At 42.8% G+C, this 24039-nt stretch overlaps 1 protein-coding gene across 1 annotated transcript; it reads right to left on the reverse strand.

The window, feature by feature from the left end:
• Positions 1-7933: 7933 nt before the first annotated feature.
• VSTM5 (V-set and transmembrane domain containing 5) lies at positions 7934-21328 on the reverse strand. The gene is made up of 4 exons (XM_006134400.4): positions 20728-21328; positions 10604-10933; positions 10373-10510; positions 7934-8448 (listed from the first exon to the last, which is right to left on the reverse strand). Exons 1-4 carry the CDS (start codon positions 20810-20812, stop codon positions 8405-8407), a joined length of 597 nt encoding a protein of 198 aa, XP_006134462.1. The 5' UTR covers positions 20813-21328; the 3' UTR covers positions 7934-8404.
• Positions 21329-24039: the final 2711 nt, after the last annotated feature.

Raw genomic sequence — 24039 nt, forward strand, 5'->3', positions numbered from 1 at the left:
GAATCCAGCTCACTTCCCTCCCTTAAGCATGTCCCTTATCCTGCCTTCCTAATACAGGAGCCAGCTCCAACCCCGGTGCAGCCAGTATTGGCTGTCTAGCTGCTCCCAGGAGAGGTAGGTCTCAAACCCCCAAACTGCTGCACCCCAGGAGAATGCCCTTTTCCCCACCCCACCTCCAGGTGGTCCCTTATTCCGCCTTCCTCATGCAGGAGCCAACTTGAGAGCCTAGATCACATCCCACATGAGGTCTGAATATTTTACAGTGGCTAGGTGGGCCAATTAACTGCCCGGGCTGCATCTGTAGCGGGAGCCAGGCAGAAGGGGCTGACAGGAGACTACTTCCCTGCAGTCCTTAGGTGAAGGGAGGTAGGTTTGGGACTAAGATGTGTGGTCTACAGTTTGTTGGCAAGCCCAGAGTAAAGGGGGCGGATAGGCAGGAAAGGCTCTGGGGAAAAGCAGTAAGGTTTAGGAGAGTCATCTTGTGCTGTTCAAAGGATTCCTGCACTGGAACCTGGAGTAAAGAGCAGGTTGGGGTTTCCCTACCAGCCACTGGGAAGTGGCACAGACTAGCAGTGGAGAGCACAGTGCCTGGGATAGTTTGCCCCAAGAGACTTTGGGTGTGTTTAGACTTTTGTCGGCAAAACTATACCTGCATCTACACTACCGCCGAGTTCTGTCGATGGTAAGTTGACAGAACGCGGCAGTTTTGTTGATGGCAGTAAACCTCAGTCTACGAGGAATAACGCCTTTGTCAACAGAGTTCTGTCAAGAAAAGGTGCTATTGCGTCCACACTACTTTTTCAAAAGAGAGCATCTAGACTTTCTGTTGAAAAAGCAGCTTGCTTTGTTGACAGAACTGGCTGTAGTCTAGACACTCTTTGTATCTGTCGACAAAAGCCTGTAGTATAGACGTACCCTTTGATTCCGCAGAAGGGAGGGAAGGAATCATAGGGTGTGTCTAGACTACAGGGTTTTGTCAACAAAAGTGGACTTTTGTCGACAAACCTATATCTCGTCTACACTACCGCCGAGTTCTGTCGACATAACATCGACAGAACTCGGCAGTTTTGTCAACGGCGGTAAACCTCATTCTACGAGGAATAATGCTTTTTGTCGACAGAGTTCTGTCGACAGAAAGCGTTATTGCATCTACACTGTCCTTTGCGTCTACACTCTCATGTCAACAAAGCGGCTTGCTTTGTCAACAGAACTGGATGTAGTCTAGACGCTCTTTGTCGACAGAAGCTTTTTTGATAGTATCTGTCGACAAAACCTCTGTCAACAAAAGCCTGTAGTCTAGACGTACCCATAGAGACCTGTCCATAGACCAAGTCATGAAGAAGAAATTGCAGCTCCTGGAGCAAGATGGGCTGCAGGGTGAGAGAATGAAGGGTGTAGAGACCAAAGGCATGTGCAGCACCTGAAAGATAATCTCTAGCGTGACCAGGAGGAGGCACCCCTGGCATTGAGTGAGTCTGGTGATAGGGTTTCCAAAGTTAGAGGTTCCTAAATCCATGCTTAGACACCTTAATAAGAGTCTGTCCAAAAATGCTGAGTTTTCAGAGATATCAATGGGAGTTCCCTGCAGCCTTAGTTTCACAAATGCTTGTGATGTTCCATCTCCATGTCCTTTATGGAGTGTGCCTAACTTTAATATGCTTTACGCAAAATGTGGCATGTAACTTGTCACTGAAAAGCTTGTAATCTACTGAATGTATATATTCTATTTGTGTGCATATATCATTCCTGTATTTATTCCTCATCCTGTTCTTCATAAGCTCTTGGTGCAGGGCAGTGAGATGCTACCTCTTTCATATTCCCCCATAGCAAAGCTAAAGCAACACTGAAGAATAACTTCAGACCTCAATCTGTTCACATTCTACCAAACAGAGCAAAAAGTCTAACAGTTTGTTTGTTATAAATTATTGGCTTAGTCCCAGTTCTTTGCACTGGGACTATGAATAGGCATTCATATTGTGTCCCTCATGTACCTAGTTACAGTTTGTGATCTGGATAAATTGATACAACTAGCAGATTTCATTCAAGGATTACCATAAATCAGTCATGGTCAGATAGATTCTGAACAATGACTTTTCTAGTCACAGGTCCTGCACTTAAGAAATATGAATAACATATTGAACCTCTCTTAACTGGGACTCTCTGGTCTGGCACCTTTCGTGATCTGGCAGAACCATGGATGTTCTAGGACCTAGTGGCTGGAAGGCTAGTGATTGGAAGCCTTGCTAATGGAGGGCTGGTGGCTGGAAGCCCTGCGGGCAGGCAGGGCAATGAGGCTGGCCGGAGCAGTGCTGGGAACCCGATGGCAGGACTGCTGGGAGTGGGGTGAGGCTGGACCAGAGCTGGGGTGGGTGGTGGTTGGGGGGCCAGAAATGACCTTCTCTAGCCTGTCAAAAATCCCTCTTCTAGGACTGGTCAGATCCTGAGGGTGCTGGATTAGGGAGGCCCAACCTGTATAAATTTTATGTATCTAGATGTGTTTAATGAAGGCCATTAGTGGCACTTAATGAACTTAATGGCCTGGTACTCCTGGCAATGATCTGTGAATAGCCTTGTTCTTCCTGTAAGCCTGGACTGTGGTCGGGCCTGCCAAGACATGTGGTCAGGTCTCCTGATGCTGGGACCCATGTTGGATGCCACACTTTTCTATGAGAAGGGAAAGGATTGAAACTAAATATGATGGCTATGTCTACACTGCCCCCATTTTGTGCAAATAATAAGCAAGTGAGGCGATGCGTGGAATATCGCTGTGCCTCATTTGCATAATTAATTAGGCTCTTTTTTGGCACAAGAGGCTTGCGCAAAAAGGAGCCGTGTAGATGGAGCCTTTTCCTCATTTGCGTATCTTTTTGCGCAAAACCCCTCTTCTTGTGCAAGAGCCATTCTGCCTGGAAAAAATGCAAAAGAATGACTTGCACAAAAGAGGTTTTTTGCGCAAAAAATATGCAAATGCGGCGAAGGCTCTGTCTACATGGCTCCTTTTTGCGCAAAAGCCTCTTGCGCAAAAACGGAGCCTCATTAATTATGCAAATGAGGTGTGGCAATATTCCATGCTTTGCCTCATTTGCATATTTTTTGTGCAAAATGAGGGCAGCATAGACATAGCCAAAGGATTTCTGTCTGGGGCAAAATCTATTTATAGGCAGGGAATCAAACAATAGGGGGTTGGCAGTTGCCAGACACCAAGGCTGTGTCTAGACTGGCAAGTTTTTCCGCAAAAGCAGTTGCTTTTGTGGAAAAACTTGCCAGCTATCTACACTGGCCACTTGAATTTGCGCAAGAACACTGACGATCTGATGTAAGATTGTCAGTGTTCTTCCGCAAATACTATGCTGCTCCCGTTCAGGAAAAAGCCCTCTTGCGCAAATGCTTTTGCGCAAGAGGGCCAGTGTAGACAGCTCAGTACTGTTTTGCACAAAAAAGACCCGATGGTAAAAATGGCAATCGGGGCTTCCTTGCGCAAAACTGCGTCTAGATTGGCACGGACGCTTTTGCGCAAAAGCGTCCGTGCCAATCTAGATGCTCTTTTCCGCAAATGCTTTTAACGGAAAAACTTTTCCATTAAAAGCATTGTGGAAAATCACGCCAATCTAGACGTAGTCCAAGACACTCTTGGCTTACCACCCAGATCACTACTGGGAACATTAAAAACAAGAGGGAGTAGGATTGTGCCCAAGCTAGAAGCTGCTTAGCTTGTGAGAAAAGATTAATTAGAACTACTATTAGGGTAAGATATTGCATGTAACAAGTTTCTTAATGTATTAAGCTCACCTAGTGTGTGTTGTTTTTATTTTGCTTAGTAATTTATCACTTGCAACCACTTAAATTTTACTTTTCGTATCTAATAAAATCACTTTTGTTTACTAACTTGAAGTAAATAACTGCAGTTGGCAGAGACAATAGCTGTGCATCTCTTTCCTTAGTAAAAAGAGTGAACAAACAACTCATGAGCATGCTCTCTATAAAACTTTTATGCTGAGTAAGATAGATTTAGATGGGATTCTGGTTCCACTGGGGCTGTGCACCTGCGTGCTGTGTTAAGTTCCTGTGGCTGAGCCATTCCAGAGTTGAACTGCCCTTAGTCCGTGTCACTCTGCTGTGGGCTGTGCCCTTACCTCTGTGTCTTTGCTGTAGGAGGCCTGAGGTTTTGGCTCAGCAGGACAGGGTGTGGGGCACTTCAGAGGGCAGGTAGGCAGGCTCAGTGGCATGATCAGTCCATGAAGTGACTGTCTCAGGAGATCTCTGTGACTAAACCCATCACAGTGCTAAGTACCTAATTTCAGACACCCAAATATGAAAATTTTGGTAGTCTTTCCTTCTAATAGCTAACCGCACAGTGATAGGCAATTCAGTCATTAAGGTTGAGATTTTTCAAAGCAGTCTACTAGAAATGGACATTTTAATGGAAGGTTTCGTAATTGCTTAGACATAGGTTGAAATATTCTAAGTAAATCTTGCAGCTAATGTGCTGGGGTAGCCATGTTAGTATATATCAACTGAAATCACCCGCCCACCCCTCGCCAGTACTCCCTACAAGCTGTGTGCTTGTGCGGCCACTCTGGAGAGATGTAAATGTGACCCAGTTGATTAGCAGAGTGCCCACATCTAGGTTTTTGTTTCTACGAATGGTGCACAGACCTCAGTACACACAAAAATTTTATTATGTGCATGGATGAAAAAAAATCCACACCTGGATGGAAAAGATTAGAGGAAACATTGCTCCCAACTATTGAAACAAAAAGCTATAAATATCTCAATTATTTCACCAGTAGCATGTGAGATGTAATTCCAGGTGGTTTAGCTTTGCTAAACCTTACTTGCAATGATGGTACATGTGGGGAAAAAAAGATTTATAAAACAAAAGAGTCTCTCCATAAAGGAAGATACAGGTTAAATTTGGATTAAAATGTAGATTTCTTGTAAGGTAACAGTAAATATGCTACTGTCTTTATAAACTACTGCAACTATTTTTTAAATATTCCTCTGCTGTTTGGAACTCGCCTGTTGCAATATCCAGCTAATGCATTAGTATCTGGAAGTGGACGGCTAGCACCTGTAAGCAAAATTGAATAGTTGAGGAGAGAGACATGAAATCAATATTTCATTAATCAAACTGAAAGAAATGCAAAAAGTAACTATCATAAATAGTGAGACATTTTCATGCTGTTATAATGCATTTTAAATCTTCAGATTGTCCTATTTAAATACAATACTAAAAAATGCTAAGAGGAAGTAACTCAAAGATACAGATGCTAAATAGCCTTTGATAGTGCATTACTGTACATATATTCATTTGTTGAATATTTCTTGAAATTGTTTAGGGAGCAAGTATCAGTCAATGAGATGATATTTTGGTATTTCCTGTATCCTAATGCAAGTCCCTTAAGTTTTGTTTGCTCATGTCCAGCATCAGTACTATACACACTTCGATCCTGAAGTGGTCAGTTTCACATTAAAGGCTTAAATCCGCATTTCTCAAACTGTGGGTCTTGACCCCTCTGGGGGATTGCAAGCAACTTAGAGTGAGGTTGCAGCAACTTAGAGCGGGGTCACGGTATGACAAAGTTTGAGAACCCCGGCTTAAATCATTAAGGATAAAGCCACAAAAATAATCAAAATGTTTGCACAACAAAAACTGTAGCTTGTTCTGTGCCCTGTAACAGTATCAATATTATACTGTATGTATACATAGTCACTGTAAAGCACTTTTTGAGGAAGGATGCTATACAAACATACCAAAATTCAATTCTTTTTTGGGCCATTTGTGGCCTCTGAGTTACAGAGTTTCCCAATGTATGATATTGTCTGAAAGAATAAATTTCTGGCATGTTTCTCATTTTCAGGAGATCTCTGATGTAATAAGTGCATGTCCACATTCATACACTTTCCTGTAGCAGATAAGGGAAATGATGCCCCCTGGAGATGGCATGTACTCAGTGGTTGTCAGTGAAGAAATTAATGCAATATAATCTGCCATACACAGGTAGTTGAATCAAGTTTATCTGTATTTTCCTTTTATGGCACCGTTACTTTCTTGTTGGTTACAATTTGCAGTCCAGTTTCTAACTATTCCTGGTTTGGTCTTCTCTACTTAGAAGGGGCCTTGGGAATGTCATCAACACGGAAATGTAGAGCAGTTATATCATGCATGTACATTTTGTATTTTGTTGAGCTTGTGATTTTTTCCCCGTATGGATTATGCGAATATATTTGTGAAATAGGTCCTTAAAGTAACAAATAGTGAAAGCTTCAGTAGTGATTGTCTTCTGTGGCTCTTGCTTTATAGATAATAAGGTGCGACATTACTGCTCTCAGGAAAATTAGGAATCACATTATTCATTAGTGAAATGCAGTGAAGCACAACAGCAAGTGATGAATACTAAGTCCAGTTGAAACTTCAGGCAGCAGTTAAAATGCAATTAACCGTATCTGAATTAGCATGTGATTAGAACAGTGAAGCTACCCTCTCCCTTTCCTGTGGTAACAGAAAATGCCATGCAATTTTTCATGGCTGCATGTGGGTAGACTTAAAGTTCATCTCAAAATTGGCATGTCAAGTAGCATGAAGTGGGGAGGAGAACTATGCTGGCATGTTGATTCAACACTGAGAGAGAAAATTCCCACTTCCTGAATCTTCTGCAATCTTTCTATTACACTAGGGGGCTGCTTGAAGGTCTGCCACACAGCATAAGGACAAGTCTGGATTTAGAGAGTGTAGCGTTGCCAACTTTCCTGACCAAACAGTTTGGCAATAGTGTCCAGTCCATCTGGTTGGGAAAATTGGGAACCTAGGTGACAGGACTATATAATGTTACAAAATGACTTTTGCTTTCTAAGTTGCTTAGCAGGCTACATTTTTGAATGCATTCTTTCACATGTTTCAGGTACTATTTCTGCAGACCACAGCCACTCCCCTGAAACTTATAACATTCTTTTGGGAGTTATATTAAGATAAAAGCAAACATAAAAGAAAAGATTGTATAGTGGTTAGAACATGAATCTAGTTCTTTCAAATGCTGGGCTAAAATCCTTTTTCTACCACAACCCTCCTATGTGATCTTGGGCAAGTTACTTAAGGCCTGATTTATAAAGGTATATAGGTGATTTTCGAAACTGATCGGTGCCCCCTGGGATTTTCAAAAGCGCCTTTTTTCCACTGATTTTTCAATCCATAAAATGGCAGTGATAGCGCTTCCCAACCTCACAGGAGTGTTGTGCGGATAAATACATTAAAGAACATGCGGCGCTTTGTTCCTATGATAATAAGGATCAGAAAAGTATTTAAGATTATAGATGTCACTTCAGATACAAATTGATCCAGTGTGTCTAATTTTCAAGGTTTATTTCATAGTATTCTTCTCTTTTTACAAAAAACAGATAATTTAGAGCTTAATGCTTTTAAACTTTGTTAAATAAACAAACTGTAATGCTTTCTGTTTCAAAAAGCCAACATTATTCCACCCAGAGGACTGAAAGTAACCTTAAGTGCAGCACGCAGATACAGACCAGAATTCGTTAATTCATTTAATTAAGGTCTAGGTCACTTTTCGATAACCCCCCCACACCCCCCCAGAATCTTTACATTTTCTGACTGTTCTAAACACAGTCTATTGATTGACTGTCATCTTCTGTACCTTTGCATTGTTCATTGTTTAACTTACAGTAAAAATGTTAAGTTACATTAATATCATGGAACAATGTAAACAATCAAAGACCCGGAGTGAATTTCAACCTCCTGGTCATTGTCTCCCATTCACTTTTCTGTCTCATGATGAAGTATAATAATCTTCAGAAGCTTCAGCAATTTTTTTTCTGAAGATAGCAGTATAACGTGCAGTATTATGGTATATTGTCCTTTATATTTAAAAAATGAATAATAAATACAGTAATGTATAATTGAACAACGTTGCTGTCTGGTCTGCTGCCTTTTTTTGATGGGAAACTTGCACTAGATGGGTCCTCGTTAGCAAAACAGAAGTGTCTGTTAAGACCCTGATCATGTCCTCTTTGTATTAACCATAATTATGTAGCCAAAATAATATGGCTGGTTTGGTTCTTTTTTGAAAGACAGTGATGCAGGCTATCGATCTTATTATAGAGCCTATAAATAGTCCTCATGCTTAACATAGTAAGCATTCTGTACACTTTGACCTTGTCCAGCGTAAATGTTAGAACTGAAATCTTCAGACTTCCAGGAGCCTTCATAGGGACTGTTCTGATTCCCTCTTCAGTTGACGTTTGTCTTATTGGAAAGTCAGAAAGTTTCTCTTTCAGTCATGTTAAAAAAGATTGTATAAAAACTTTACCTTTTGTTGGTTCCCTCCCTTGCCTTTACCATTATTTTCTCTTGAGGTAGAAATGTTATTTGGTATTAAACAGTTTTTGGCTAACACTCAATGGTTTGCAATTCAATCTCCTCAGCTGTTCTTGCTGCAAATAAAAAGATAAAGTTATTGATCTGAAAATCAATTAAAGACCAACATTCCAAAATTAACAATTCACCTAATTTTAGTATCAGAGCCCCTTTCAACCTTTTGACATTAGTACAAACTTGCTCAGATATGATGACACTGGGGGGGGGGGGTTGTAAATGGTTTTTAAAAATTTAGTAAAGGTATTTAAAAATATTTCAGTTAACCACATACATTGTCCTTCACCATATTTAAAACATAAGTGATACCAGTTACTTCAAAGAGAAGACCAGTAAGCTGTTGTGACTGACTGGACACCAGCATTCATTCCCAAGTTGGCCAGACAGAGAAAGGTTGCACTTTTCTCTGAAGTTCACAAAACCCTGATTCTGGTGGAACATCACACTGGTGAGTTTCCGAGGTGGAGACCTTCTCTGAGCAAATTTCTGAATTCAGGACTCCCAGCAAAAATAGCAGAAGATTGCAAATGCTTTGATGGGGAAAATGAGGGAACTCTCAGCACTGTGCTCTATTTAGAGCAGGGGTGGGCAATAATTTTAGATTGGGAGACCACACCAAGATCTTGGTAAGTGCTAGGGCCACATGCCAGGGGAAGGGGAGACGACACACTGCCTCCACCCCAAGCACAGTCATTGCAGCGCCTATTCATGTCCCGGGGAGGTTTAAGGATCTTGCACAAAAAGGGTTTTTTGCACAAAATTTAAACGTCCACACTGCTTGTTTTTGTGCAAAAATGAATTGGAAGAGATTATGCAAATTAAATGCAAGAAAATGCTAATCCTCATTTCATTTGCATTGCGTCTTCCGGCAAAGCCCGTTATACTTGTGTGCCCCTGAGTTAGACAATGCCCTTGGGGTTACTGAAGCTGATGGATCATTAGCTGGATCTAGTACAATAGACTCTGTTTTGTTGTTGCGTCGAATATCCTACTGTCTGCATCTGTGCCCATGAACTATGTCTTGTACAAAATGACCCTCCACTAAAAGGCTGAGTAAATGTTCTCTTAGGGAAAGCTGTGCAATGTATAATCAGTGCCCACTCTGAAAATGTTTACATCTGTAACAGAAGTCACAGAAATATTATGCCATGTATTCATGAAAACTTTTTGGGGTCTTACAGGCATATAAGTAAGAGAGGGAAAAGACCTACTGAACCCCAAATTCATCCCCTTGACAACTCATTGTCTTCAGCAGAGTTTTTTAGAAAAGATGATTTAGTTTACACAGCCTGAGATACTTAAGTGATCTTTACCTATGTAAAGCCAATGGAGTCCACAGGAGGGACTAAACCTCTGACGTTAGGGGCTAAAGCCATGTTCCTTTATTGCATGAGCTAAACATCAACTGGCTCTCAATGAAGGCTGCAGAGCAGCCTTCACTGTACTTTGTCAATGGTCTCAGTGCCTCTGGATTACACTTGTCTGGTAAAAGTTTTATTTTTTTTCCTGCTTGGTCACAATAGAAAGGTTTAAATTGTGTCCTGTCAAGCAAAAATACAGACTTTTTACTAACAGGAAGAAGCTACTGGAAAGTCTGTATTGAGAAGGAAGATGGTTGAGAGCCTGAAACTTGTGAAGGATTGGAAAGGATCTGGATAAAGAAAGCTTATTCTCTGTAGCATAAGCCAGTAACATATCATCTTGGCTGTTACCCAGCTAGTACATCCAGGAGGTTGCCTGATGGTCTCCCCACCAATTCAGAGTTGTTCCCTATAATACATTTCCCAGTGCTTTCTAATTATAAGTAGGACTTTTTAACAAAAGCTAGCAATTTTAATAGGTCTATAGCAGAGGCTTGATCTTGAGGATCAATAACTCTCATTGAAGTCAGCACCTCCCAGGACCAAATCACAAGTGGACCAATGTTCTTAATTTAGGCATGGAAACCACCTTCCATGATGATGTCCATGCACAGAAAGTTACCTGTAAGCTTGTGTCTCTTATTCTGGAATAGATGCACAGATTTATTACAGAACCACATGAAGCACACTAAAACTGCAGACACAGCAGTGAGAAATGCAAAGAAGACAGCTACAAAATGTAAGTCTTCATAGATAATCTCTGAGGGGGGAAAAACATAACATGATGAAGTTGGTCATGAGCGCACATGTACATTTCAATGGTAGAATAAAATAACTACTGACTAGTTCATACCATAAACACTTAATATAATGGTGCCGTAGACATTGGTTCCCAAGTCTTCCGTTATGGTGACAACATAATAACCAGCGTCTCTCACGCCTACATTCAGAAGCTGTATAGAGCCGTTTTCATAAGTATTCACTCGCTCTTTGTAACTTCTGGATATGTTAGTATAACTCCCTGGTTTCCACTCCACAATTTTGTTGGTGCCCCAGCTGGACACATGCTTCCACTCAACGGTGGCTATCCCTTTGCAAGAATATTCAACAGAGAGGAGAATATTTTGTGTCACTGAGGCGTTTATATTGGGTTGTGGGACAAGTAAAGACACTCCTTGTTGTGCTGCAAAACAAATGAGGGTTGGCAGTGAGTGTTGATGCAGTTATACAGTGAACCTGACTTACAGCGATGGCAGTTCCTACCTTAGAGTGATCAGCATAACAATGGCTAATTGGTAGGAACAGATCAGATTTTAGGCTAATGCCAGGCTTAAACAGTAGCATTTTTTTTTCTTTATGGTACAAGGAACAGAGGTACAGATTTTCTTAACTGACTAGCGACTTTGTGTACTTCAATCTCTGAATGCTCAACTGGGGACACCTTTGTGTGGCCTAAGTATGGATGCTCACTCAGCATCCTCAAAGCTGGATCCCAGGCAGAAAGGTGTCTCGAGTTGGCAAGCCAAAGTCGCTATTAGCTTTTAGGAATCTTGCCTTTCAATATATACATTTTTAAATATTGTCCGACTGCATTTAAAAGTATGGACAGAGTAGCTGTTGTTTTTGTTTCCTGGTTTGTTTTCAGTTTATCTATCTTAGGTACTAACAAGGCCCCATTATGGTAGTTTTCTCAAAACACCCTGGTGAGGTAAGGAAGTGAAATTATTCCACTTTACAGATGGGGCATTGAAAAACTAAGTGACTTATCCAAGGTCACAAAGAAAGCCTGGGGTAGAGGAGGAAATTGGACCCGAGTGTCCCAAGTGTCACAGGCTAACACTGACCCACCCTTCCTCTCCATAAACACAGAATCAGCTATAGCAGGACTTCTTGGGATTTTCAGAGTGTACATCACACCTTAATTCAGAAATTTTCATGCATCACCTCTCCTTCCATCTGTTATTACAGTGGCATTTCTCCTATCAATCATGATCAAATCACATCCCAGTGGCAACTACAGCAAACGCTGACATGAGAAAGTAAAATTAGGAACACATTTCATGTATTTTAACCATCTACAGGTTGAGCCTCTCTGATCTAAGACTCTCTGGTCCAGCAACATCCGTGGTCTGTCAGGACCACGGATGTTGCTGCACAAGAGAGCCCCGGCTTGTAGCAACAGAGTCCAGAGCCTGGGGCAGCCTCGCCAGGGCGCCATTTCAGGAGGGTAGTGAGTGCAGCAGCCATGCGCTCCAGGTCACAGCTTGCTTTTCATCCCATTCCCCGGACACTAAGGCTACGTCTACACTGGCACCCTTTTCCAGAAATGCTTAAAATGGAACAGTTTTCCGTTATAAGTATTTCCAGAAAAAGCGCGTCTACATTGGCAGGATGCTTTTCAGGAAAAGCACTTTTTCCGGAAAAGCATCCGTGCCAATGTAGATGCGCTTTTCCGCAAAAAAGCCCTGATCATCATTTTCGCAATCGAGGCTTTTTTGCGGAAAAGAAATCTGTGCTGTCTACACTGGCCCTTTTCCAGAACAGTTTTCCGGAAAAGGACTTTTGCCTGAATGGGAGCAGCTTTCCAGAAAAGCACTGATGATTTTACAGTAGATCATCAGTGCTTTTCTGAAAATTCAAGGGGCCAGTGTAGACAGCTGGCAAGTTATTCGGGAAAAGCAGCTGATTTTCTGGAATAAGTGGCCAGTGTAGACACAGCCTATGGGAGAGGGGGGAAGTACGTGCATTTCTCTCACACCTGGCTGGCAGCCAGGTGTGAGAGGAATGCACAGAATGCAAGCACACCCCCGCCCCTCACTCCTTCAGCGTCCAGGGAACGGGATAAAAAGCAAGCCGCGTCCCGGAGCACATGGCTGCTGCCCCCTTCCCCCGAAATGGCGCCCTTGCAGCCTCAGGGCCATGGAGTGCCAGAAGACCTGGGGCTGGCCATGGAGCTCCAGTGGCCCAGGGAAGAAGCCCATGGTTGGCCATGGAGCTCTGATGGCCCCAGAACAGTTGAGCCCCAATGGCCCTGAGATAGCTGAGCCCTGGTGGCCCCAGAGCAGGAAAGCCCCGGCAGCTCTGGGGCAGTGGTGTCTGGCAGCCTTGGGGCAGAGGAGCCCCAGCAGCCCCGGTGCTGGCCAAGGAGCTGAGAGCCTGGTGGCTCTGGGGCCATTTCTTTTTGTGCAAGAGGTTTTTGCGCAAAAAGAAGCAGTGTGGACTTTTTTTTGCACAACTCCCCTGTTTTGCACAAGATCCTTATGCCTCTCCCAGGACATGTCCTGAAGAATTGTACACCTGAGTAACCAGAGAACACACGCAACAGGAGTGTGGCTTAAATTACCGGGGACCTGGAGGGATCAGCATTAGTCAAAGGGCTAAGCAGTGAGACTGGGTGGTCTCAGCTCTCAGGAGGGGGTGCTAGACAGGTGATCTGCACCCAGGTAGTGTACCTAAAGACCCCAGCAAGGAGCAATGCCTGGATTCTGTTCAACTCAGGCAACTTGCAAAACAGAATGCCCAGGAAAGTAGGCCACAAACACAGCAGTCTGGGGAGTGCCCAGCCAGCTCTACCAGGGCAGTATGTGTGTGTGACCTCCATTCAGAGTGACTATATGTCTTGGTTTCCGGGCAAAGCCTTTTTTGAGCATGCTCTCTCAATTCTGGAGTGGTTTTCAAATAAGCGGAATCTGGATTTTCTGCAGAGTAGATTAGCTGCACATCAGAGAGAGCCATGATTGGTTCACTGCCTGATTGGGCCTTCCCATGCATCCACAACTGATTGGTCCATTCTCCGGCAAGCCACAATGGCGGATCTAACCTTCCAGTTACCACCCCTGGGAAGGGGGTCCCACACGGTGTCGCTAACTGATAGCTTTTACTGCATCCTGGGCTTGGGCCAGCTGCCCTGCCACCATGACAGGGAGCAACACTTCCCCCCACCTCCAGTAAGTACCCCCATCACTGGTACCTTCCTGCACTGCTGACTGTACACTCCCAGCTTTCTTCCCCCACCCTCCTCCCACGTGTCCTCATTTTTGGGAACCTGAAATATGACAACCCTAGCTCTCATTAGCTTCAGTGGGGCCAGGATTTGTCCCTCTGTTAGGAATAACAAACTTTGGTTGACACGGCAGAGCCCAAATGAGTAAACAGATAGAGACTGAGATTTTAAAAACTATCCAAGACACCTGTGTACTTATCTTCCCTTGCAGCTAAGCAGAATTGTCTCAGATCACCCCAAATTACAAGTCACTGTTCAGAATCTGGGCCTACATTTTAAAAATGTGCCAGGATTCAGGCCTAGATTGACCAATGTACACTCAGTGGCCTTGCACAGATCTCTTTCCATAGGGGCCACTGACCATGGCACATCCACCCCCCAACACCTGAGTGGTGCTGTGACCCCACATGCAATACCTCTCATTCTGAGTTGGCCCTGCTGCCTGTCATAGTGGCGATGTGATCAGGCCAAACCCATGAGTGACGCTGGGACCTGGCGCTGGGACCTTTCACTTCTTTCATAGCTGCCAAGCTATCAGAAGGCTTGCCACACTCCACCAGAAAGTCAAATGCTGCCCCTAGCGGGGTGCACCCCCTTAGTTGAGAACCTGTGTTCTAGGGAACAGAAGGAGATGAGCAGCACACTGCAGTTTTGCCTAGACAGGCAATTGCCATGTAAATACAATTTCCATAGTGCAATGGCCTCAAAATCCTTTAACCCGGACCTGCTAGTAATACTTACAAGAAGAAATGTTTGCAATTAAAGTCCTACAGCAATGTGCTTTATTTACAGGAGAAAAGTGAAAGAATTCAGCATGATTAATGATATTAACTCTATTTATTGTTGGATTAGCTTAGAATTCTTGCAGAAGTGAAACATATTTCCACAGGAATGTCATGCCCACGTACAGCATTTGCTAGGAGACATTGCAAATCTGTCTCAACTCCAGCTGTAATAAAACTGAATGCGTCGGTAGAGAACACAAAAGACAGAATGGGTGTGGCTCTTATATATTCCCTAGCAAAGTGAGCTTTGATCCCAACATCTGTGTGTTGTGCCATCAGCTATTTAATATACGTACTGTCATCATACATAAAATATACCCTGCAGAGCCATGGCTTTGAATCTTTTTCACACAGTGGGACACTTTCTGAATTAGAGACATCACTTGGGGATGCCACCTTTCATAGCCCTCCCATTCAACCCTTGAGGTAGCTATCTGTGGTTCGTACATGGGCCCCATCACTAAGGAAGCTGAGCACTTCATAAGCGTTAATGCATTTATCCTCACCACATCTCTGGGAAGAAGTGCAGTGCTAATATCCCCATTGTACAGATGGGGAACTAAGAAACTAAACAACTCAGATAGGAAGCCACTGGTGGGGCAGAGAGCTGAATCAGAGACTCCCATGTCTCAAGCTGGTGCCATAACCATCAGGCCATGCTTCCTCTCTCATAGCTGGCCTCTGTTTATATGCAAAGTAATATCAAGAAAATATTAAGTAAACCAACTGATGGTTGAGATTAAAAAAAATCTTATGGAAGTCCTAAAGTGGACCTGGACTGGGTTGCAGTAAACAGGACATGCCCCCACCAAGGGCAGATAGATGCCAAACATCTTGGCTACGTCTACACTGGCCCCTTTTCCGGAAGGGGCATGTAAATTTCACCAGTCGTCGTAGGGAAATCCGCGGGGGATTTAAATATCCCCCGCGGCATTTAAATAAAAATGTCCGCCGCTTTTTTCCGGCTTTTAAAAAAGCCGGAAAAGAGCGTCTAGACTGGCCCCGATCCTCCGGAAAAAGCGCCCTTTTCCAGAGGCTCTTATTCCTACTTTGAAGTAGGAATAAGACCCTCCGGAAAAGGGCACTTTTTCCGGAGGATCGGGGCCAGTGTAGACGCTCTTTTCCGGCTTTTTTAAAAGCCGGGAAAAAGCGGCAGACATTTTTATTTAAATGCCGCGGGGGATATTTAAATCCCCCGCGGATTTCCCTACGACGACTGGTGAAATTTACATGCCCCTTCCGGAAAAGGGGCCAGTGTAGACGTAGCCCTTGTCTTGTACCAAACAGGCTTTGCAGATCTCCTAGCAGCGTTCCACAGACTGCTGAAAAGTACTTTCCTACAGTTGTTCTTTATAAATGATAATATGGGGAAATTTCTGTGAATTGAAAATAGTTTCATTGTGACAATGGTGTCTGTTCTTTGTGCAACGGCAAATCAAGAGGATGCTGTCAGAATGTAGTTCTGACTCCATTAGTACAGTCAGACTATGATCACTTACAAAGAGACACTGACTAAAGTGGAGAAGGAAAAAGTTTTCCCATCCTGTGACATTTCAAAAATAAAAATCCTATTTTGCATTGGAAAGAGAGCGAGGTGATTCATATCCACATCCCCCACAAATAGCCTAGGGTTGCGGCACTCACTTGCCATGTAGAAGACCACATTCAATTTCCTGCTTTGCCTGAGACTTACTTTTCTCTTCATTGCTCCTGTTCATTATTGTGTAATTGTTAAGCATTGCACATTTGTCTGGAGCATTGGATGGACAGCTTTGTATTAATAAAGTTTGAAAAAAGTGAAGAATAAAATATTCTTTGGCTGAAACTGCAAAGTTAAAATAGCAACTATCACCTGTCTGCAGCACTTAGAAGTACCTATCTGTAGATACAGAGAAATACACACAAGAATAATGAAACCCAGGAGATTCCAAGAAAAAGCTTTTTAAACTGACACAATTACTTACTCACCTTGAATTAAAACTCTGTTTCTTCAGCTCCCAAACACTCAACTCTACCAAAGGAGTTTAACAGCAATCACCCATTTATCATAATGGCAAGTCCCTTATCCACTCTGTTATGTCTCCTACTCTTTACCAATAATTTATAGGAAGGAACCCCATGGGCACTAGGGGTTTAACTTACTGTGCTTTTTAAATATATCAAACATGCAAAGCATAGCTACATATACATACTGCTGTGCTGACAGGACTGTGGTGGCTTCTGAAACACATACAACAATAAGAGCCACAATAATGCTCACCAGATAGTTAAAGGGATACTAGCCCAATAGCTATACACCACACGCTCTGTGGGCAACATTAGCCCTCCCCACTCTACTGAAAGTCAGTACCTTACAATGTGAACATATTACAGCATACTTGCTAGGCTCTTGAAACTAAAAATCTGAATGTCACTCTTGAAATTTCCAAAGTCCTGTCCCAATTACAAATATCAGACACCCATTTTTTGTCTTTCTGATATGCCAATTCTACCAAGTGGTATAACTAGTATGATCACGTACACTGAACATAAATATAATTGTATGAAACTGGACCATTTACTTCATGCCATAGAACAATACAAATAAATACACATCATTCATATTTCACAGGCAATTACAATTATTTCACAGGTTTTACTCTAAAACCTTGCATTTAATAGAAAAATGACTTATCATTGCTGGGGTAACTTGCTGTGTAAGTTAATTGCATGGGCCAAAAGAGCAAGTATGGTTGTGGATTTAAGTGCACACTTACTTAGCAAGTGACCCACAATGTTTTCAGGTCTACAGAAGCACTACTATCAAATTGTTTATACATTACTATTATAAAGTGTAATGAATAATTTGAGATAACAGCAATATATAAACTACATAAAGGCAGCCAATTATTTATCAGACTTATAATTTACAGGTAATTATGTCTAATTTGCATAGAGGTTTAGGGCTTGATTTTCAATGACAGTGGTGAATCCAAAAGCACACACAGTTGCCAGGATTGTGGGATCAAATCAGGAAGTTGTGCACACACCTTGCCCAGCTATAATCAAATAGGCCCATTGAACGTACAAATACCAGATTTATATGGGTAAGCACAGTAATTGTGCATGCACTTTTTTTTGCAAGCACATTTGGATGAAACAGCTGTAATCTGAAAATCAGACATTTGGTATGCAAATAATAGTAAAAACAGTGCTGGTGAAGGATGTGTGGAGACTGAAATCCTCAGTTATTGACCCAAAACACCGGGAAGAATAAATCATAACTTTTGTGTTGTTACTAGAACATCTTTTCCGGAGGAACTCTTGGTGACCACCTCTCCTTTAAATCCTTTTCATGGCCCTTTTTGCTATGCTCAGTTGAAAAAAATACAAATGTGCAAATATTTACACCCTTGAAAACACTGAAATCCCAACCCTAGCTACACGAGAGCCACTTTATGCCACTAGGGCAGCATAAAGGTACCTTTCAGTGAATGTAAATGACCTCTACAGAAAAGACTGAGGTTACGTCTACACTGCAGTTTTCTTGTGCTACAGCTGTTTTGCACAAGAGTTTCTGCACAAAAATTATCACGCAAGAGCATGTCCACATTGCCATGTGCTTTTGCACAAGAGATGTGTTTTTGCGCACAAGCATCCATGGCAATGTGGATGCTCTCTTGCACAAGAAAGCTCTGATGGCAATTTTAGCCATAGTGGTTTCTTGCGGAAGAAACCTGTTGCCCGTCCACATTGCCTTCTTGCTTTACTGTACATTTATCTGCGCAAGAATGCGTGTTCAGTGTAGACGCTCCGCAAGTTTTTGTGCAAGAATGGCCTTCCTGTGGAAGAAGTCTGCAGTATAGATGTAGCCCAACTGTATTTAGGACTGTGTTTGGAGCTTTGTGGAGAGATCACAAAGCAAAAGCAAATACAAGAAGAATAAAATTCTCAATTGAAAAAATGTACTTTTAACATTCCATTTCCCCTCCCAACATAAGAAAATAAATGGGTTCAACTGCCAGCAACCTCCACTCTCAGCTATGCCTGCAAGGCCTATCAATCTTGTGTTTGCCTGTGGAATCATTATTACTGGTGGTGATGTGGAAAATGCTAAAAACAGTTTAATTCTCAGATCACAGGTTTGTAAGATCAATGCTAAGGCTAAAGGTCCAGTTTTGAATTTGTTTACTGAACACATTTGATCTGGAATCATCAAGAATTTCCGGTGTTACAATGTAAACTGGGAAAACCACAAAGGCAGTGTTACAATGTACATTTGCTCTGGGTATACAAGGCTCTCCTCACATAGGCCTTCCTCATAGGCCCCTTTACACATGGGTCAATTTCACTTTTTACCCATAAAAGATTAGGTGCCATGAAAAAAGTGGTTAAAAGATCAATTTTCTATTGCTGCATTTTAGTCTATGTGTTGTGGTGCATGGCAAATGTTTTCCTTTTACCTTACTTTTTAAAGGGATTTGCTTCGATAAACGCACGGTATGCTCCCAAACATGGTAATTGCAAGGTAAATATACTCCTTTCATAGAATGCATTTTTTGACTGAATTTTCTGCCATAAAATTAATTGCAAACATTTTAAAATCTTTGTCTAATATACCTAGTCAGTCTGGCAATCTGAAAAGTAAACATATAAATATATTGTAACATGCAATCAGCTTGGAACTCTTGAACCTGCCCAATCCAAACAGAATTGCTACAGCCTCAAAAGCAAACATTACACCCTAATCCATTTTCTGGTGAATGACTGCAAGATGATTCTGTGAGTACATGAGCTGAGCTGCAGAGAATAATTAAAAATCCCTCCAATACATTAGTAAGAATAGATTGAGCTGATAGTAAGACACCATTGTTCGTATAATAGGATCTCTATCTCCTGCAGCTACAAATGCAGGACTACAAATTATTCAATCTGCAGAAATTCAAACTTGAAACTAATATACCATATATTGGACTATAACATGGCTACATAAATTTACAGCATACTGAAGACTAAGAGTTTATAGAAAAGCTGGCAGCTATGAGAGCATATATCTGGACATTGTGCAGGAAAAACCTTTTGAAATGTTATTGACCATTAGTAATATTACCAAAGGGCTTATGGCTACATTTAACCTTTACAAATGTGCAAATTAAAGGACTGTTAAGTGAAGTGCCCAGAGTTTCACAGCTAGTCATTGTCAGAGGCAGACACTCCTAACTACAATTTGAATGTTCTCTCTGTTTATCCTGGCTGCTTCTATTAATCCCCTCACTGGAAGTAACACAGGAAACACCAGATTAAAATACATACCTGTGTTGTGGCATATGCACTTTCAGCCTCTGATTTATTTTCACTGACTGTACTGCATCCGGGATGAGCTCAGATGACTCTCTTTAATGTACCCTCGGTGTTTTTAAGTCTCATTTTAGCTTTTGGATAACTGTCATATTTCTCAATTGAGCTCTGAGCCTTGGTTTGTTTGCACTAAATGTTCCTGTTGCCTCTCTTTTATTTAAAAATAAAGGGAAAATAGGATTAGTAGATGCCTTCCCTTTCTTAGTGCGGGGCTTGGAGAGGGAGGAATCACACCTGTTTCCAGTGTTGCTGGGTCACTACTGTATGCATGTGCTCTCTCCATCTGGGCAAAGAGCAGCAAAGTAGATATCATTCCCCACAACACACAAACTCCAGTCGTGTGAATGAAAAGTGCTGTCAGAACAGCCTTGGCTACTTTTCTAAGGACAAGCACTGTGTAGACTTACTCCTCAAGCTGCCCTCACCCATTGTGGGGTCCCAGAGTCCAGCCTCAGTTGAAATGCCAACACTACAATTAAACATCCCCTTAACCTGGGTGCCATGAGCCTGAATCAGCTGGCATGGGCTACCTGCAGAGTTTAATTGCAGTGTAGACATGTCCACTGTGTGGCATCCAAGTCTGGAGGTGTATATGCCACAACACAGGCATTCCCCTACTCTCAAGGATTTAGGAACTGTGCTGTTTATACACAGCTCAAAGGGTTGAGAGTGACCAGAAGCAAAGATTGGCAGAGACAGAGAGAAAGGAGAGAGGGGTAAAGGGAAGGAGGAAAGGGGAAAAGAAAGAGAATGGGACAAGTAAAAGGAAGTGGGAAAAAGAAGGGAAGGTGAGGGAAAGAGAAGTTGGGGAGAGCACAAAGCAAACAGATTAAATTCATCCAGGACACTTACTCTGCAGAGCCCACCCAGCAGTCAGGCAGAGGGTCACAATCCCCAGTATGATGTCTTGTCTTCTGCAGCCCTGTAGAGACCTCATTAGAGAGAAAAGCAAACCCAGGGTATCTGGGCCAGCATGACAGACTGTAAGGGTCTGCCTGGCTCGGAGCTATCAGGCTGCTTTCATTCTTCTCCTGGGTTGCTGCCACTGGTCTTAGGGCAGACCCAGTTCAGCTAGTTGCATGCTCTGACTAAACCAGTTCTCTCGCTCTCTTTGTCTCGGCCGGAGCCTGAGGTTGGTCTGGTGGCTGCACACAAAGCACTCACATATGCGACAGGCTTCTTCCACAGCTCACACCCTGTGAGCCTCTAGTATTGATTTAAGATGCAATTGGCTGAGGGCGGCAATGAGAAGGGAAACTACTATACAGAGCTATGCTGTAACTCAGCCAGGAAATGAGCATCTAATTGGCTGTTCTACAGAGGAGCCAGCAATGCGGCTCCTCTACTATGCACTATTTCACCATCGCCACTTTAGAACTGGGCCACACTCATCCCTGGTGGAACTCTGCTGACATCAGTGGAATTAGATCAGGGTAGAGTTTGTGCCAGTTCCTTTGTCTGGGAGGAAATACATCACAGTGGCAGGGAAACGGACTATCAGGAGAGTAATGTCCTGACATATCTCTAACTCTGCTCTCCACCCCATCTAAGCCCTAGATTCAGTCACCCTTTAATGCAACTCCCCTTGGAGAACCTCCAGAGATAAATCTCTGTTGAGGTTGCCACCCCTTTTATTTCTAGGTGCACCAGCTTGTTTCACTGTAGCGTGCAGAAACTCACAGAGTAATGTAAATTACATGAGCAAGGCCATACAAGAGCCTCTCTGTTCCTCCATGCATGAATGATTAAAGAGTTCAGCAGAACCACCCAATTTCCAGCACACCTTCTGCCACAGAGATGAGTGACTGCTCTTCATGCCTCAGGGCACATCTCTACTTACCGCTGGGAGATTGGCACTGCGGCGATTGATCCCTGGGGTCAATTTCACGAGTCTAAGTAAAGACCTGCTAAATCAACTACAGATTGCTCTCTCCTCAACTCTGGTACTCCACCAGAATGGGAAGTGTAAGGAAAATGAACAGGAGGGTTTCCCCAGTTGACTCCCTGCAGTGGAGACCCTGTGGTAATCTGACCTAAGGTATGTTGACTCCAGCCAAGGTATTCACCTATCTAGAGTTGCATATTTTGGGTTGACATTGTCCCATAGTGTAGATCTGCCGTAAGTCTTCATCACTCCTGGGTCCTTGTTTCCCCTTTCTCCAGAAATTAATAAGAAAGCAGTTCATGAGTTATTTAGCTTGTAAGCTCCTTGAGTGAGAGTCTGTCTTTTTTCCCCCTATGTACAGCATCTAGCGCAATGGGCTCCTACTCTGCTTCTATGTGCTATGGTAATTCAACCAGTAACAACAATCCAAATGAGCTTTTCTATACTGAAATTAAGCTTACTACACATTTGCGGCTGCCTGGAACCTGTAAACACCCCCATCACTTAGGGCACCATACTGCCACCCTTTTTCACTTTGACTGTGGGTGTGGGTGTGTGTGTGTGTCAGGGACTCCTTACTGAGTGGCAGAATAATCCCTCCTTTCTCTCACAAGTCATTGCATTGACTCGGATGGGATCACCTGCATGAATGAAGGGTTTCCAGAACTGGGCCAGACGTAGTCTTGTGTTCTCGTTTGTATTTTCTTTTTCTTGTAGAGTTTAATACTCACGAAAGGCAGATTGACATTCCAGCCATAGAGACTGAATTCCTCTGATCACAGAACAGGTGATCAGCATAGGCCACAGCAGTGCAAGTTTCCCGACACATACCCAGCAGCAAACTAACCCAAACTGGCAGGAGCACCACCCAGAATAAGTGTACCTGGGTCCTTAGGTTCTGGTGCTAGGGGTGCTGTGGCACCACCTCCTTGAAGTGGTTTTCGTTATATACAGTGTGACAGTTTGGTTTAGTGGCTCTCAGCACCCCCACTGTACAAATAGTATCAGCACCCCTGCTAGGAATGCTGGGCTGAAGGCCTGTGAAGTCATATACTAGCTGATAATGGCGACAGGTATAAGTTAGTCTCCAAAACAGCTACAGGCTTTCCCCCTTAGAAGAAGAACAGCTCTAAACAGGCATCCTGACCAGCAACTGGATGTATGAACTCCCATTGTGCTTTTCTCCAGCATCAGTGCGGATAGTGTCTCAGATACCACTGCTGGAGAAAATTAAAAGAACAAAAAGCAACATAAGAACGGCCATACTGGGTCAGACCAAAGGTCCATCTAGCCCAGTAACCTCTGTCTTCCAACAGTGGCCAGTGCCAGGTGCCCCAGAAGAAATGAAGAGAACAGTTATCATCAAGTGATTCATCCCATGTCACCCATTCCTATCTTCTGGCAAACAGAGGATAGGGATACCATCCCTGCCCAGCTCTACTTCTTAATTTGCTCAGCCCAGCTCAGGGATTCCTAGGATTAAACACAGTTTTGCATTATTTGAAACATGAGGTGTAAGCTTGTTATTCATCATGGTAGGATAATGTATGTACAAAAGGGGGCATCATTAATGTTACCTATACATCCTTAGCTTTGCAATTTCCTGATTTGATTATTTAATTGTTCAACTTAAACTTTTTTTGAGAGAATTGTTAATAAAATCAAGACAAGCATGACATTATGCAGCCACGATACCCAGGTAGGCTCCCATGCCTTCTTCAGTGCCAAGGAGTATGAGTGGTGGCTGGTGTGAAAATAAGTGAGGAGCAGTAATGGTGCACCTGCAGGTGAGAATTGACTTCTTTGCTTGATATGCTCACCCAGCACAAACACATCCAAAGACAGCTCTTCATCAGAGGCCAAAGGTTGTTTTTTACATAGAAGTGTAAGTATCAATCAGTGGGCCAATAATGGGGCAAAAATTCAATTTATAAAATTAAAAGTACATGACTGTGCTACTGACTGACACTGTCGACAACTAGCATCCCACTAGAGTCCCAGCTCCAGCAAGGATATGTTGCCACATCATTTTTTCTTTGTACCAAAGTTTAATAGTCACACATTTCATATGGCCAAGGAATTTGGGAGGTGTATAATACAGCAGCCTTTTCTCATTTCCTAAGGAATCGAATTTCCTAATCCCTGCTAATTCCCCCTCTCCCAACTGCATAACTGCACTTTTATAAGGACTTTCTTTTCTCAGCCTTCCTTTCTTGGGTTGGCCCTTTACATTTGGCAGGGAAAAGCAACTGCAGCTCTACAGTGGCTATTTTGTATTT

This window comes from Pelodiscus sinensis, chromosome 1 (assembly GCF_049634645.1).
Source record: "Pelodiscus sinensis isolate JC-2024 chromosome 1, ASM4963464v1, whole genome shotgun sequence".
NCBI classification, from domain to species: domain Eukaryota; kingdom Metazoa; phylum Chordata; order Testudines; family Trionychidae; genus Pelodiscus; species Pelodiscus sinensis.

Excerpts from the sequence above, each read along its gene's own strand:
- VSTM5 (XM_006134400.4), bottom strand. The coding sequence starts at position 20,812 with ATGAGGTCTCTACAGGGCTGCAGAAGACAAGACATCATACTGGGGATT. Across the intron at positions 10,511-10,603 it reads CATTATATTAAGTGTTTATG|AGATTATCTATGAAGACTTA; the intron begins GTATGAACTAGT and ends TTCCCCCCTCAG. Across the intron at positions 8,449-10,372 it reads TAAGAGACACAAGCTTACAG|CAAGAACAGCTGAGGAGATT; the intron begins GTAACTTTCTGT and ends TTTTATTTGCAG.